The sequence below is a fragment of the Pholcus phalangioides genome, unplaced genomic scaffold (genome assembly GCF_987345545.1).
Source record: "Pholcus phalangioides strain wild (caught in Gottingen) unplaced genomic scaffold, Ppha-v1.0 ptg000020l_1, whole genome shotgun sequence".
NCBI lineage: Eukaryota > Metazoa > Arthropoda > Arachnida > Araneae > Pholcidae > Pholcus > Pholcus phalangioides.
In genome coordinates, this window is record NW_028301613.1 from 13,310,422 (window position 1) to 13,324,538 (window position 14,117).

The window sequence follows — 14,117 nt, forward strand, 5'->3', positions numbered from 1 at the left end:
GTAGGAATTTTTAACCAGTTAGTAGTGCCTCTCTCAGAAAAGTCGCTTTGTATGTGGGCGTATGATGATGTTAAGACAGCCCTAGGCGTACTTTATGAAAATTGTGAAAAGCTAATCGAAAAACTCAGCAATAATTTGAAGTCTAGTTTGCAATATTATCAGTTTCGCATCTTTTGTTGTTCCATCCTTGTAATAATGATCTTCAACTATTCAATCAAGTGTTCTTTAACTTTTAGGATTTTCTATCGAATGATCGATGGTGGAAAAAATTGTGCATTAAAAAAATACCATTTGATATCTTTCTGTGGTGCCCCTTCGGTACTGAAGGCCTAAGCACGTGCTTATTTTGCTTAATGGTTAATCCGGCCCTGAAGGAATGGACTTTACCTTACACTGCCTTCACTAGAGAAAAGTATTGCAAAATAAGCACTACGCGATCACAGCGGCTAGGAGCCGTTCAAATATTACGTCATCATCGATGGGGGGGGGGGGTTTCCGATTTACTGAATTTTGATGACAAGGGGGGGGGGATTTGGATAATGCTTACGTCATCAACAAACCTTTATGAAAATATGAAATATTTTTAATGGCATCTTACTCGGTGCGCCAAAAACGAGAAAACCTGGCGATAGTTTGTGGGCACTAAAAATAACATCCTCCCCCCTATTGATAAGTACCCTAGAGCCACTTTCGTGATCTCTAAATGTTTCGCAGATCCAGTGATCTGGAAATGTGTCCGGGCCGCTCAAGTGCTCTGGAACTGTGCCCCGCATCACTCAAGTGATCCGTGATTATATGCCGCGGATCACTTGAATAATCTGAGAATGCCCCGCGGGGATGTAGAACCTCACTGGGGGCCACTTAAGTGCTCTAACTCTAAAACTATGCCATATGTCACTCAAGGGATCTCTAAATGTATCACGGATCGCTTAAGTGTTCTGGAACTGTGTCCCGGGTCATTTAAGTGATCTGAAAATTTGCCACGGGCCGCTTAAATGTTCTGGAATTGTACCACGGGACACTTGAGCGATCTGTAAATGTGCCGCTTAGTTCATTTTTTGCAAAATTAGGTTTGAGTAGGGCAGGCCGCATCAGATAACCCCCCAGGGCCATATTTGGTACGCGGGCCAAGAACATTTATGCGATTTATATGGCTTAAAGGGTGGGTCGCAATGAATTTTATTAAAGATAAATTTTGAGTCCATAGAGCCTTCAAATAACATTGAAATTAACAGAAATAATAATTATTATGATAACATATAAAGGTATTTTCTTCCAAAATTGCATTAAAAAATAAATTTTTGATCGTGGGAAGGGGGGCATGAGCCCCCCCCCCCCCATCTGTGTACGTCTCTGATCCCACCAAAATGCGTTAGGATTCAGAGGGGCAGAGCTGATGACGAAATTTTGCTGACGCGGGGGGAGGAGGGGGGGGGGTCAAAAATGGGTAAAAATTTGCTTACGTAATACTTGAACGGCCCCCTATCACGGTCTAGTCACGACATTGTGAATTGAGTACACAAATTTTTGTCAACAAGCGAGCCTTCTGACTTCCCACACCTACATAGTAGTGCAGACTGAAAACCCATTACTTACGGGGGAAAAAAATGTGTCTGGTTTAACCTTATTTTCAAAATGCGCGAAAATAAATTTGGACGAAAAAAAAGATAGATAACATAAACTGGAATGTTAATAACTGTATACGAATTTTACCCCATGTTAATGATATTGGTCCGCTCCGTACTTTGCGAAAGTGATAACAATATCCGAACGGTAAAATTATTCGTGAATCTAATAACAGACGTCGACTACCACAATAAAATGAAAATAAATTATATTTCAACATTGAGTTAAAAAATTCACTCTGATTAATTAAATGGCTGTGTCTAGGCTGACCATATTTCTTCGAGAGAAATACGGGACATCGGGATTCCAAATACGGGAAAATACGGGACATCGCGAATTATCGCCAAAACCAAACAAAGTTGCCAAATATTATTGAAATTACGGAAAATCACAATGGCGGGAAATGATGCTTTACTACAAATAGCAGTGGATTAGAATGTATTCCACGAAAAAAAAACGTTCACCTTGGCAAATGTGGGAGATTAATATTCTCATATATAGTTGTAATTATCATAAAATAATTTCTGAGTTGAAAAATAATGTCAATCTTTGAATTCAATGAAGAATAAAAATTCAAGTAGGCTTCGTGTAAAATACGGGAAAAACCGGGACACTTTTGCCAAAAAAGTCGGGACGGCCAAAAAAACAGAAAATACCGGGACTGTCCCGGGAAATACGGGACGTATGGTCACCCTAGCTGTGTCGCTGTATTGATTCGATTGAATATATGCTAACAGCTCAAATTCAAATACGTTGTTTTTTTAAATTTCTTTTCGCAATACTTTTTTATGGGGTTGAACTATTGAAGATAAAATTGATTCCAATACAGGGGTGGGGGAGAATTGTTTCGGTTTACGAATGGACTTCAGGAACGAATTAAGTTTGTAAACAGAGGATCGACTAAGAGCTTATTTTTTGGAGAAACTGAACACTTCTTTACCTGGGTTCAAACACCGACATCACAGTGGTGGTCGGTTGAAATTGGTTTTCTGTGATTCCACACTTCAAGTAGTGAATCAGGGCCGTCTTAAGAGTATCATGAGTCCCACGCCAAGTGATTTTCCAGAGGCTCTACCTGGCAAATTTACATGCTTACCATCGAAAATTTCCAGATCTCATTTTTGTGAGGCCCTCTCTTCTCTTGAGGCCCCCGGGCAGGCCCAGAAGTTAAGAAGGCACTGGTGCGAATGCGAGCCTATCTTCTCATTAAAAAGTCTCGTCACAAACAGGGTCGCAACTAGGGTTAGCAAGCGGGTCCGGTGCTCCGTGTGTCGAATCGGAGGGGGTGCAAATTTAAACCTTTAACACTTCGTTTAATATTACGAGGGGTGCCAAAATGCGTGCTTGCCCAGGCCCACCAAGCATCTAGTTGCGGCCCTGGCCAACAAGAGCAACAGCCCTACAACGGTGCATTTATTCGAGCATTAAACTTCATTCATAGTTCGAAGTATGGATGGCAGATGGCAGCGCTAAAACAACCATTATACAGAAACAAACTTCATGTTAGGATCACAACATACACACACACTTACCAGCATATTCCAGGTCTCTTTCGATGACCTGATTATATCTCTTTGTTGAGACAGAGCAGCGGTCCATGATCTGGTTAGAGGGAGAATATTTCTATGAAAAAAGAAAAATCAAGATTGTTTTGAAAAGAAATCAACAAAATAGTGCAATGTCCCGTAAGTTGAAATATTGTCTGAGGCTTTCATGGCCGGCGTTAAATGACTTGCAAACGGTTTCCGGGTTATTAGGCCATGGTCTAGGAGATTTTCTTCCTGACGTTTCGCCCACATCTGTGGCAGGCATCATCTGAGGTTAATTCGACGTAAGTCTCCGCGGCAAGCGAGAAAGGCTTCGTACATCTACTGTCATCGACTTGTTCTCTACATGCATTTCTGAGACTTGATCGGCCGCAGAAGAAATGCATATAGAGAACAAGTCGATGACAGTAGATGTACGAAGCCTTTCTCGCTTGCCGCGGAGACTTACGTCGAATTAACCTCAGATGATGTCTGCCACAGATGTGGGCGAAACGTCAGGAAGAAATTCTCCTAGACCATGGCCTAATAACCCGGAAACCGTTTGCAAGTTACGTCCCGTAAGTTGTAGATTATATGGTCATAAATATGTACACCGTCTTTCAAAAGTTTTTAACATTCGTCGTCAGGTAGCAGCACAACACCATCTGAAGAAAAAAGGGAGAAAAGCTAAGGTGAGTGATGCCATCAAATGTGTGCTAAGCTCACAGCAATACACTATTCGGATTGTTTTCTTTCTCTCTCTTTGTAAGGCCAGGGTTGCGTTTTTTGTTGTCGAATTTTTCAGGATAAAATCGTATTTATCCTTCAAACAAATCGAAGATGTCGGCATCGGCGATATTGAACCTCGGAGGGAACAGGGCGTCCGGCCAACCCGTTAGGACCCAGAACGGTATGTGTTTATTCATTTCCTCTCGGATAGGTGTGACCGTCCAAAGCCGGCTTAACGAAAACACGTGGTCCGTAATGTCTTGATATTCGATCGAAATTTCGATGAAAATGGTTCCAATGCATTGAAATAAGCGAAATGTCCTCGTAAATTTCTCCCATTGATCATTTAAAGCGTAAAGAAAAATTGACAAACGGGACAATGACAATAGACGGCGAGTTGGACAATGTCCACCTGGCTGGCAGAGGCGATTTCAAGTTTTGCCCCGCCCCTTTCTTTCCCATTCTAGTCTAATGTACTTGACCCCCCCCATTTCCTCGAATTCGCCGTATGGTGCTGCGATATGCTTGCTTCCCCCCCCCCCCGCTCCTGTGAACACACCTGCGTCTCTGTCACTCTTGAGTCCGCTCCCCGGGTCACTCATTTGATCATTCACATTCTTGCAAACTTTTGGTTAGTCTCATGCTCACGCACTGTCTGTGTCATTCTTTCGGTCATTCCCATGTTCCTAGTCTCTGGGTCGCTCTTTATGTCATTCATGTGCTTTTACGCGTTTGATCATTCACATATTCACACACTATCTGGGTCATTCAAATATTTCCTGCTGTTTTTGTAACTGTCATTCACATGCTTTTGCATTTTTGGTCACTCCCGTGCTCTCACACTGTCTGGGTCATTCTTTCGGTCATTCATGCGCTTGAACAATGTTTCGGTTATTCCCATGTTTGGTCTCTGGGTCACTCACTTTTGCGGGAGCGTCAGAAGTGTTTCAAACCTGTGGGTGCTAGTCTTAAGTTTAACGTTGAAATTTCTGAATCAATTGTGGGGTTGCTCGAACCCCAGAATTTCCTTGGTGCTTAACTACCCCAGCTCCGACTCCATTGCTCTTCCAGTCACTAGTCACTGACCTGGTTCATTGCTCTGTAGGTCACTCTTTTGCTCACTGATGTGTTTGAAAACTCTCTAAGTCACTTGTTCGGTTGCTCACTGACTTGCGCTACTCCCTTGTTCATTCTCTTGGCCGAGGTGAATATATATGATGAGAGCTATATGCAAATTTTGCCACCTTGTCTAAGCTCACTAAGCTGTAAATACACCATTGTTCGCAAGTGGCTCAGGGGGAAGGGTTGGCTGCTATTACGAGACATCCAATGTGAATGCCTGTACAAAATTGGGTTCAAATTTATTTTATGTCAGCTTTGATTGGTTTTCTTGTACTGTGGTTTGGGGCTGGACAAATCCCAGGTCGCCGCGGCGACTGGAAAATTGAGATTGACGCCTAATTTGTTTTCTATGTTTGGTCCTTAGATATAAATTCAGTTATCAATGTTCTGAAATTATGTCAGCCTGTCTGCTAGCAAGGAAAGGGGTCCCCAAGTCATGCAGAAATCAGTATACAGTCAATGTTCATTGTAATGACCCCACATTATAGCAACCATTCCATTACGACGACCAGTAGTATAAATCCCAAATGTTGATACCGGTAGAATAAGTCACTAATGTTTTCATATAAGACTATCATATATGTTTTACTTTCAATATAACGCCTGTTTTCAACAGGGCAAAAAGGGTCATTATATCCAGCTTCAACTATTGTTTTGGATAAATTTTGTCGGAGGGAAAAACGCTTGGTGCCTATGAAATTTTGCTGGCGTCTAAATATTTTCCTAATTTGTCAAACACTGCTGTAGTTATCATGCCAGTAACATTTATGGTTGTGCATCAGGAATCTTCAACCCGTCACTTGCTCGTACCACAGTGTTCCCTGAGGTACTCTGTGTGCTGGATGCTCATGATTGATTTTATGCTTGCGAGCACTTGATCAACGCTCTAATTAAACACCTTTTAAGAAATGCATTCAATGATTGAAATTGTCATTTCATGCATTTGTATGTTAAACCGTAAAGGTGCTCTTTTTTTGATGATAGGTATGGACAGTGCTCGTGGCTGAAAAAAGGTTGGAGATCTCTGTTGTACATGGTATCAGAATAGGATTAAATATTAAAAGCTTTGAGAAATTTTTCTTGTAAAAAAGCTGGTATTTACGAGTGAATGAATCATAGTTCTGAATTAAATTTGTTGTATTCACTGTATTTTATTTTCTTTAATTGTAGTGATGGCAGTGTCTGCTATAGCTAATGTTGTCAAAAGTTCGCTGGGACCTCTTGGCCTGGACAAGATGCTTGTGGATAACATCGGGGTAAGTTTTAAGTTTGCTAATAAACTGTACACATATATGTAGATGTGTTGTCGTGATCATCTTCATTAAAAAGTTGAGTTGTGTGATATCCCTCTTGCTAATCCAAGAAAGGGCCCGAGGTTGCATTCACAAAAATAATAGATTGTGTGAAATATATTTCCCCCCATTTCAAGCTAGTATGAGAATATGATTACTGCAGGGCTTGATGAATCCAGGTTGCCATGGTAATTAAAAAGTTGGAATTTAAACTCGAAGCTTTTCTGATCGATAAATATGAGACAAAAATTTTAAATTTATACCAGTGTCTCTACCAGCTTGAAAATAAGTTCTAAGTCCCGCAAGATTCAAAACGAAAAAAAAAATTATACCATTTTTTTGGGGAAAATGTTTGGTGTCTAAGAAATTTGCCTGGCGTCTTAATTTAGTTTTGATTTGTCAAGCTTTGGCATAAAGTGTAAAATACAATAAGGCCTGTCTATAACGATACTTTAGAGACCTAGAAATATGTTTGACAAGATATCAGGTAACATACTTTGGTACATAACGACCCAGGGTCCACTCTGGACATTTGGTGCTGTGATACAAAGTAAGAAAAATAAACTCCACAAATTTCAGCATAATTTGTTAACAACCAATAAAATTATTTGGTTAAGCTTGGTAATTAAATGGAACATAAGACTTCATAACAATGATACCAACGGCGGAGTCATTTTGCAAGTCTGCGAAGTCACTGCACACGAGTAAACCGTTAGCAGAATGATTATCTTTAGATCACATAGACAGTGGCGTCACACACCAGAGACAAGATTCGGCACCAACACAGCAGATTGGTGTGGCGAAAGAATAAGCCAGTAGACCCAAGGAGCATTGCCAGAATGTCCATCAGCAATAGGAGGCAAGACTGCAGATGATTATAATGTTATATAACTAGAAGTTCGGGATGTCTGGCCCATCCGTCATCTCATTGGCACACAGGCGGGTAGTTCAGCAAGATGGGGAACAGGAACAGATAGACAGTCGTTACAGTTATTTCCTGTAAAATAGGAATTTTGCATAGACTAAAAAAAATATTGTTATAGACATTATCATTATACGCTGTTAAGTTTCACTGTAACAGAAAAATATTGAGTATTTCTCTTCCAAATTTTATTGTCATATGCTTGGAGTTGGAGGGGGTGAAGCACTATCACCTGCATGAAACTTTTCGGAAAGTCTTAAAGAAAAAAAAAAAAGATGTGGCATTTTGTAGAGGGATGATTTCATTCAGCAGAGGGATGAATGAACGCATGCTAGAACTCTTCTGCTGGACTCATCCTTTTTACCGAGATTTCTTCCACCCCAGCTTCGTGGCTGAGCCATGAGCATGATTTCCTCTGCTGCAGTTAAAATGCGGATCAGGGAAATTTTAATAACTGCTGAAAAAGTTAAATCAACTTTATTCGTTGTTGCTAAATCAGAATAATTGAAGAGGGGAAACAAAGATTGTATATATTCGCAATAGTTCTGTTTGAACCTATTTTCAAATTCATAACCAGAGAATTTGTTTATAGAAAATAATTTTTTTTTTCTCTTTTTCTCAATATTATCAAACAGGACGTCACAATCACGAATGACGGTGCAACCATTCTGAAATTGTTGGAGGTTGAACACCCTGCAGCGAAAGTGCTTGTAGATTTGGCTCAGCTTCAAGACCAGGAAGTTGGAGACGGTACAACATCTGTGGTGAGTGTTGTGATTTCTTTTTGGCATCTTTGCTTCAAAACTTTGTTTTTCCTTTTCTGTAATATGGGTACCGTATTTTGCTGCACAGATTGTACATTTTAAAAAAATCTGAATTTCTTAGTATAGATTATATGCCGCTGCAGCTTTTTTTCCCCTGAGTGGTTAGGATAGAAATAAATATTTCCAAGATCAATTTGTAAAGAAATTGTTTTTTGAAGACATTGATTTTTGTGTGGGTACTTTATCGTTATAACCATCCACAAATTTTTTTCGTTACCAAATTGGTATATTTTGAAATGATTTTTTTTCACACCTTCGGCTTGATACTACTTCACCAAACACAAACTCTGGCCATATCCCTGTATTGCAATTTACTGCCGTTAATGATTTGGGTTGGAAAGGAAGGCACCATCTATTGGTGATCGCCTCAAGTTCATTAGGAAAAATATTTTATCTATATTCTTCCCCGGGTTTGAACCTGGCACCGTGACAGCACCCTTCATGGTGTAGTAGATGAGCCTCTTACCATGTCACTTGGACACTGATTTGACATGATACTGGGCTTGTTGAAGCTGTGTTTAGCAAGAATGTTATGTGAAAACATTCAGCAGAATTTATAGGAATATCTCGAAATATGTAAACCAGCACCGCTGAAATGAAAGCTGTATCAAAGATAATGTACTTTAAGCAATTCGTCTCCATGTCAATAATAACAGTTTCCGTTGAATCAAGCAACACCTTCGACCCTACAATACTGACAATCAAATTTAATGATGATAGATTATATGTATTTTAATATTACTTATAGGATCTATGTTTTGCAACACCGATTCCAATTTTGCATCTAAGAAAATGTCAACCATATTATTTACTCTCAACTAATAATGTGTCATAAAAGTTAAGACTTATTGTCTTTTTGGCCTCTTTTAATAGTTATCTTGTCTAGGTACATCCTTCAGTTAATTCATGCTCACTTCCACCTTTATCTCGGTAGGAGTCTGTTTTCAGTTTCATGTTTACTATATCTTAGAAATTCATTCTGACATATCCTCTTATGGAAAGGAATATACACCACACAATAAAATGCAATCAGCAAATTTTTAATTTATACAAAAAATTTGCAATTAATATAATTTTTTTTAATTTGTTTGATGCACTTAGGTTTACACAAATATTTGGCCGAATACCTAAGCATTATTTGACTGAATCAAATATTTGGCACAAGAGCCAAATAGTAGCCGAATAATCATCCTATCTCTAGTTTTAATGGAAGTGTAACAAAAGTGTGGTTGCACAAGAGAGATAAATTGACTCCAAGAAATAAGTTGATTCAAACAGGCGGTGCAAATTCACCAAGACAAAAAATGTGCCAAGTGGGCGGTTATAACGGAAAAGTACCCCATGTAGATACAAATAGTAAAAAAAAAAATTCTACAAAAACGTGCCAAATAACTGTATTTCTTAAGATTTTTTCACATGCAGATTCTACAATATGTTTTTTCTGAAAATAGCAAAATTTCTCTCAACTATATGCAGGAGATTTATGGCGGCTCTAAGTTATCCTGTACTTATTTGCTGAGCTGTTAATGTCTCCTACTAAAGATAACAAGGGCTGCTTCAACAGCATCAAAAGCTTCCTGGGCAAAATATTTTTTGGTGGTTTTCTAATTGGCTGGAAATATTAGATTACCAATTTATACATATTTTCCCCAAATATCATAGTACTAGATCTCGTTATCTGGGGGATTGAGACCTGCAGAAGTGATTCTGGGTGAAAAATAGCCCTTAGAATTTACTGCAAATCCTGTGCCTGAATTTGTCTGTACTATTTGCTCATTGCAATATTTTGTTTTGGCTCTACTGTGTGAGATTCAGTTTTTGTACACAGGACTATGTTTTGGCAGGACTATCAGTTGACTTAAGTATATATACTAGAAGTGGAACAAATAACTGAATAATCAGTTAATTTTGTGACAGAATGCAGAATATTCAGCAGCCGAATTACAGCTTTTCTTAAAAATTATTACGAGTAATAAATGAAATTCGTGTATTTTTAATTTCAGATTGAAAATTAAATTTAAGGTAAATTATTGAAATAGATTTTTTATTAGACAATTTATTTTTTTAAATGTCATAAGTCTTATCAAATTTATAAATTGGTACAGCATATCATACTTTGTTATTAATTACTAAAAGCATTGATTTTTCCTTTTAACTCTTGTTGTAATTTCAGACCAAATTAAGAGCACTATTTCAAGCTTAATGTACTGTTAACCATACATTTGTCGTAGCATCTTTTTTATTTGTGATAATACTATGTACCTCTATTTTGTTTCTAAATGTTCTCATTCAATAATTAAATTAGAATTTTTTTCTCATTCCTTCATCTCCAGTAGTTTGATATGTTTTACCAATGCGACAAGGTTTAAGCTAGATAACACATTCCTTTACCAAAAATTGAAAATGGGGGAAAAAAGGCTTTAGCAAAATGTTAAAATGCTAATGATTGATGGGTGGATGTCCACTCGTTTCGTATCTCCTGTACGCATTTTTATGAAAGTGACTGATACTTCTTTCGCATTCTACAATTTTCTCCTGCATTTTGTGAGCAAAAATGTGACCGTAGTTTCAACCATGCAACATGATATTCCTAAGTCCTTTCAAATCATAGACCAATTAAATAATTGTTTATTTCATTAATAGTAGATTCATTTTCAAACCCACCTGAATACTTGCCTTCGCCAATTCTTGTATCATTTCTCATAGTTAGTCTGGATTACTGCTGATAAGATTACTGTATATGACTGTTCAAAAAAAAGATCAATTTAAGGAACCACATTTGTTACTGAAAAACATTTTGTAATTGGAAGTATATTTCTAAAACAAACAGTTGCAAAGATAGTTCTCTGTACAAACAATTTTAATCGCCCTGTATATGTGTGTACATTTTTTATGTTCAGTGATTTTATATAAATTTTGGTATAATTTTTTGAAATCAAAAGTTTGGAAGCATGTCCTTCAATTCACTGTTTTGAATTACAGGTGGTTATTGCGGCTGAGCTACTGAAGAATGCAGATGAGCTTGTTAAGTGCAAGATTCATCCTACCTCTATTATAAGTGGATACAGATTGGCTTGCAAGTATGTCTTTCAATGTTAATCAAGTTTATATTTGTAATGATTGTTTTTAATTGCTCTTCATTGCAGCACATGATACTGAGCACATGATATGTAACCTCAGATGTACATGTGTGTACAGTTAGGGATCACCATTTTCTGGGAAGTATATTACTCATTCAAAATTCCAAAGATGACACTTTCCAAGTCCCCATTGACCTATTCATAACACAACTCACGAAAAGTTTTGCCTTTTTGTTGTTTTGAGGCAAGCAGGGATTCCAAAGTGCCCCCCACCTCTCGCATACTCTTATGCATCACTCCAATAATACTAAATCCTTCAATATAAAATAAATTGACCCAAACTATATCTTTGGAACTAATTGTAGCTGGTGCTAGAGAGACCATTGTGGAACAAATAATTTGAGTTTCCATTATTTTTTATGGAGAAATGTTTGCTTTTATATACAGTGGATCCTACTTATAACATTTCTTTTAGAACATTTTTCTGCTTAGTATGACTTATTTTTGTAGTCTCAACTCCAACTAATTCTCATTGAAATTCTCCATTTACAGCATTACCCCCTTATAACGTTTTTTCATGGCGGTTTTTTGAAAACTGCTATTAGTTGGATCCATTGTGTATGAGTGTTTTGCATTATACTATGAAAAAAAAAACACGGCTTTATAGGTAGAAGTTATTTCTGTGTTTGTTTATATAAACCTGAATAATCATAAAAATGGTTATTGCCCTCAAACTTTGCTTTTGCGATAAGGGGAATCGCCTCCAAAGTAGAACTTTTTGCATTGTTCTGAAACGAGCCCCCAGCTGACTGGAAATTTTCTTCGGTTAAAATCCCAATAATAGTGTTTTCTGCACCTTAAAATTCTTCCAGATTGTTCTGCAGTAGCACTAATTGTTATGCGATGTATGCAGGGCTCCCACTCGTCCTACTTTTTGGTAAAAAATATCCTATTTTCTCGGTTTTGTTCTACTTTCTAGTTTTTTTACTTTTCCTACTTTTTACCAAAACCTATCGACAAAATTCATAAATTGATTTTAATTGAGAAGGGAATCATCAATATGATGTCAAATAATACGAATGTAATAGATATCAATTAATGATTCTGCCAAAGCAGAAATTATATCGCTTTTAAGGTTATATTTGGGAGAATGTATATGGATCATTTGCTGGTTTATTAATTTTTCATTTGATTAGTTAGAGTGTTCAACGAATAGAGTAGTCATCAAAAACTTCTGCCTGGTTGAAAAAAAAAAATTTGTATTTACTACTTCATGGTCTTGGGCAGTAACTACCATTCATCATTCAAAATTATGGTGTACATTTTGTGTATAGGTGACGCAACAGTTTGCATAACAAAGCAGTTGGGTGCATAGGCCTATTCTAGGTTTGGTGATTGTATATAATAACATTTTCAATTGTCTTCTGTATTTTTAGAGCATGAAGAGGTATAAACAATATTTACAATGCTGAGTAAAGAGCTAGAAATGAAAGTGCTTCATTTGTCAAAAATGATTACACTGATGTTGAGCGTTAAAATTTAAACAAATCTTTTTGAAAAACCTGATGGACAATGCAGTAAAGGTGGTATCTGGTCCACCTTGACTTATTTATATCAGACCTTGTAATTTACACATTTTGCACTGTGCTCTTGGAAGTGGTCTCGAAAGAGCATCATTCTTAAAAAAACTTGCATGTCTTCATAATTTGCTGTGCGCATTGTTGAAGAGAGTTGACAGACTGAACTGTAGAAGACTCCAAAAAAATGTAATTTTTATTGTGAGGAGAGACAGGAAAAAAATTATATGTTGTTGCTATAGTATCCTGTTTTGGCCAAAAATTGTTTTTGTTACCAAGCCATTTCTGTCATTTTGCTTTGGCTCGAGTCAATCTTACAAGATACTCAAATAGTGTTATGAAAAAAATTTTTCTTCTAAATTTTTAATTTTTTTTAGGGATTTATTTTTGTACTATGATTATGTTGTCTAATGGGGTACCCTCCCCGTCCTACTTTTTCTAATTTTTTGAGTGTATGTCATATATTTTGGCATATTCTGCTTTGGAGGGGGGGGGGTGTCACTATTTGTCAATTGGGCAAGAGAATTTCTCTTGCACTGATAATCATTTTAAGAGTTGCAAATAATTTTAAGAATATGAATCCCACTGGTAGGCACTTCATTCACATGAAATTGAAATTCCATCTTTATTCTAGTACACCCTTCATTTTCACGTTTAGCTTCCCCCCAACAGTAATCTTAATATTTTCCATGTATTCTTCCTGATGATAGATGCTCTGAGTCGAGAATTTCTCAGTGGAGGTGCTCTTATGAGTTAACACTCATGCTTTTTTTGAATTTGTCGAGATGAGCATGAAGAATGCAATGTATTTTTAGGGGAGACATTGAGCATTCCATTTTTGTATAGATTTTTGTTTCTCCCCAAGCTTGAGAGATTGTGTTTTGTATTATCACCTAGTAAGACATTAAGCACACAAGATATCCCGAGCTTCTTTTTTTCTGTCTTTGAGTTTTTTTGGAAGTTTTTTTATATTCCGCATTCTTTACTGTAATCTGATAAAAAAAAAAAAAACACTTGCTACAGAAAATGTAGGAAACATGTAGTTTTTTTGCTGCTGATTTCTTAACCAGAACTGTGACAAACTATTTAATTTTATGTATAACTGTAACATTCGTACTTTTCGGAGATCAGTCGTGAAATAACCAAAGTGTTAGCATTTTTTAAAAATTATGACATCGCATTTCACAAAAGCTAAATAAGTAGATGCTCGGCCACTGGACTTATTCTGTTGCTGATATCTCTTCCTGCCCAGTTTTGTGGTAGAATCTTGAACAAAATGTGTGTACTTAACAGTCTGAGTGCATATCTAGTATTGTGTGTGATTTTTCAATGGTGCCATCCATGTTACAAATTGTGGGTGAAGTGTAATGAATGAGTGAACAGGAATTGGCACTATGTTCAGTTTTAGTTTTAAGGAAA

At 37.2% G+C, this 14,117-nt stretch overlaps 1 protein-coding gene across 1 annotated transcript in view; it reads left to right on the plus strand.

The window, feature by feature from the left end:
• Nucleotides 1–3,877: 3,877 nt before the first annotated feature.
• The window catches only part of CCT1 (chaperonin containing TCP1 subunit 1), a 31,412-nt gene continuing 21,172 nt past the window's right edge, over nucleotides 3,878–14,117 (plus strand). Inside the window, exons 1-4 of the mRNA XM_089248430.1 lie at nucleotides 3,878–4,062; nucleotides 6,174–6,259; nucleotides 7,853–7,981; nucleotides 11,024–11,121. Coding sequence (XP_089104556.1) covers nucleotides 3,993–4,062; nucleotides 6,174–6,259; nucleotides 7,853–7,981; nucleotides 11,024–11,121 — 383 coding nt within the window. The 5' untranslated portion in view covers nucleotides 3,878–3,992. The remainder of the gene's footprint in view (nucleotides 4,063–6,173; nucleotides 6,260–7,852; nucleotides 7,982–11,023; nucleotides 11,122–14,117) is intronic.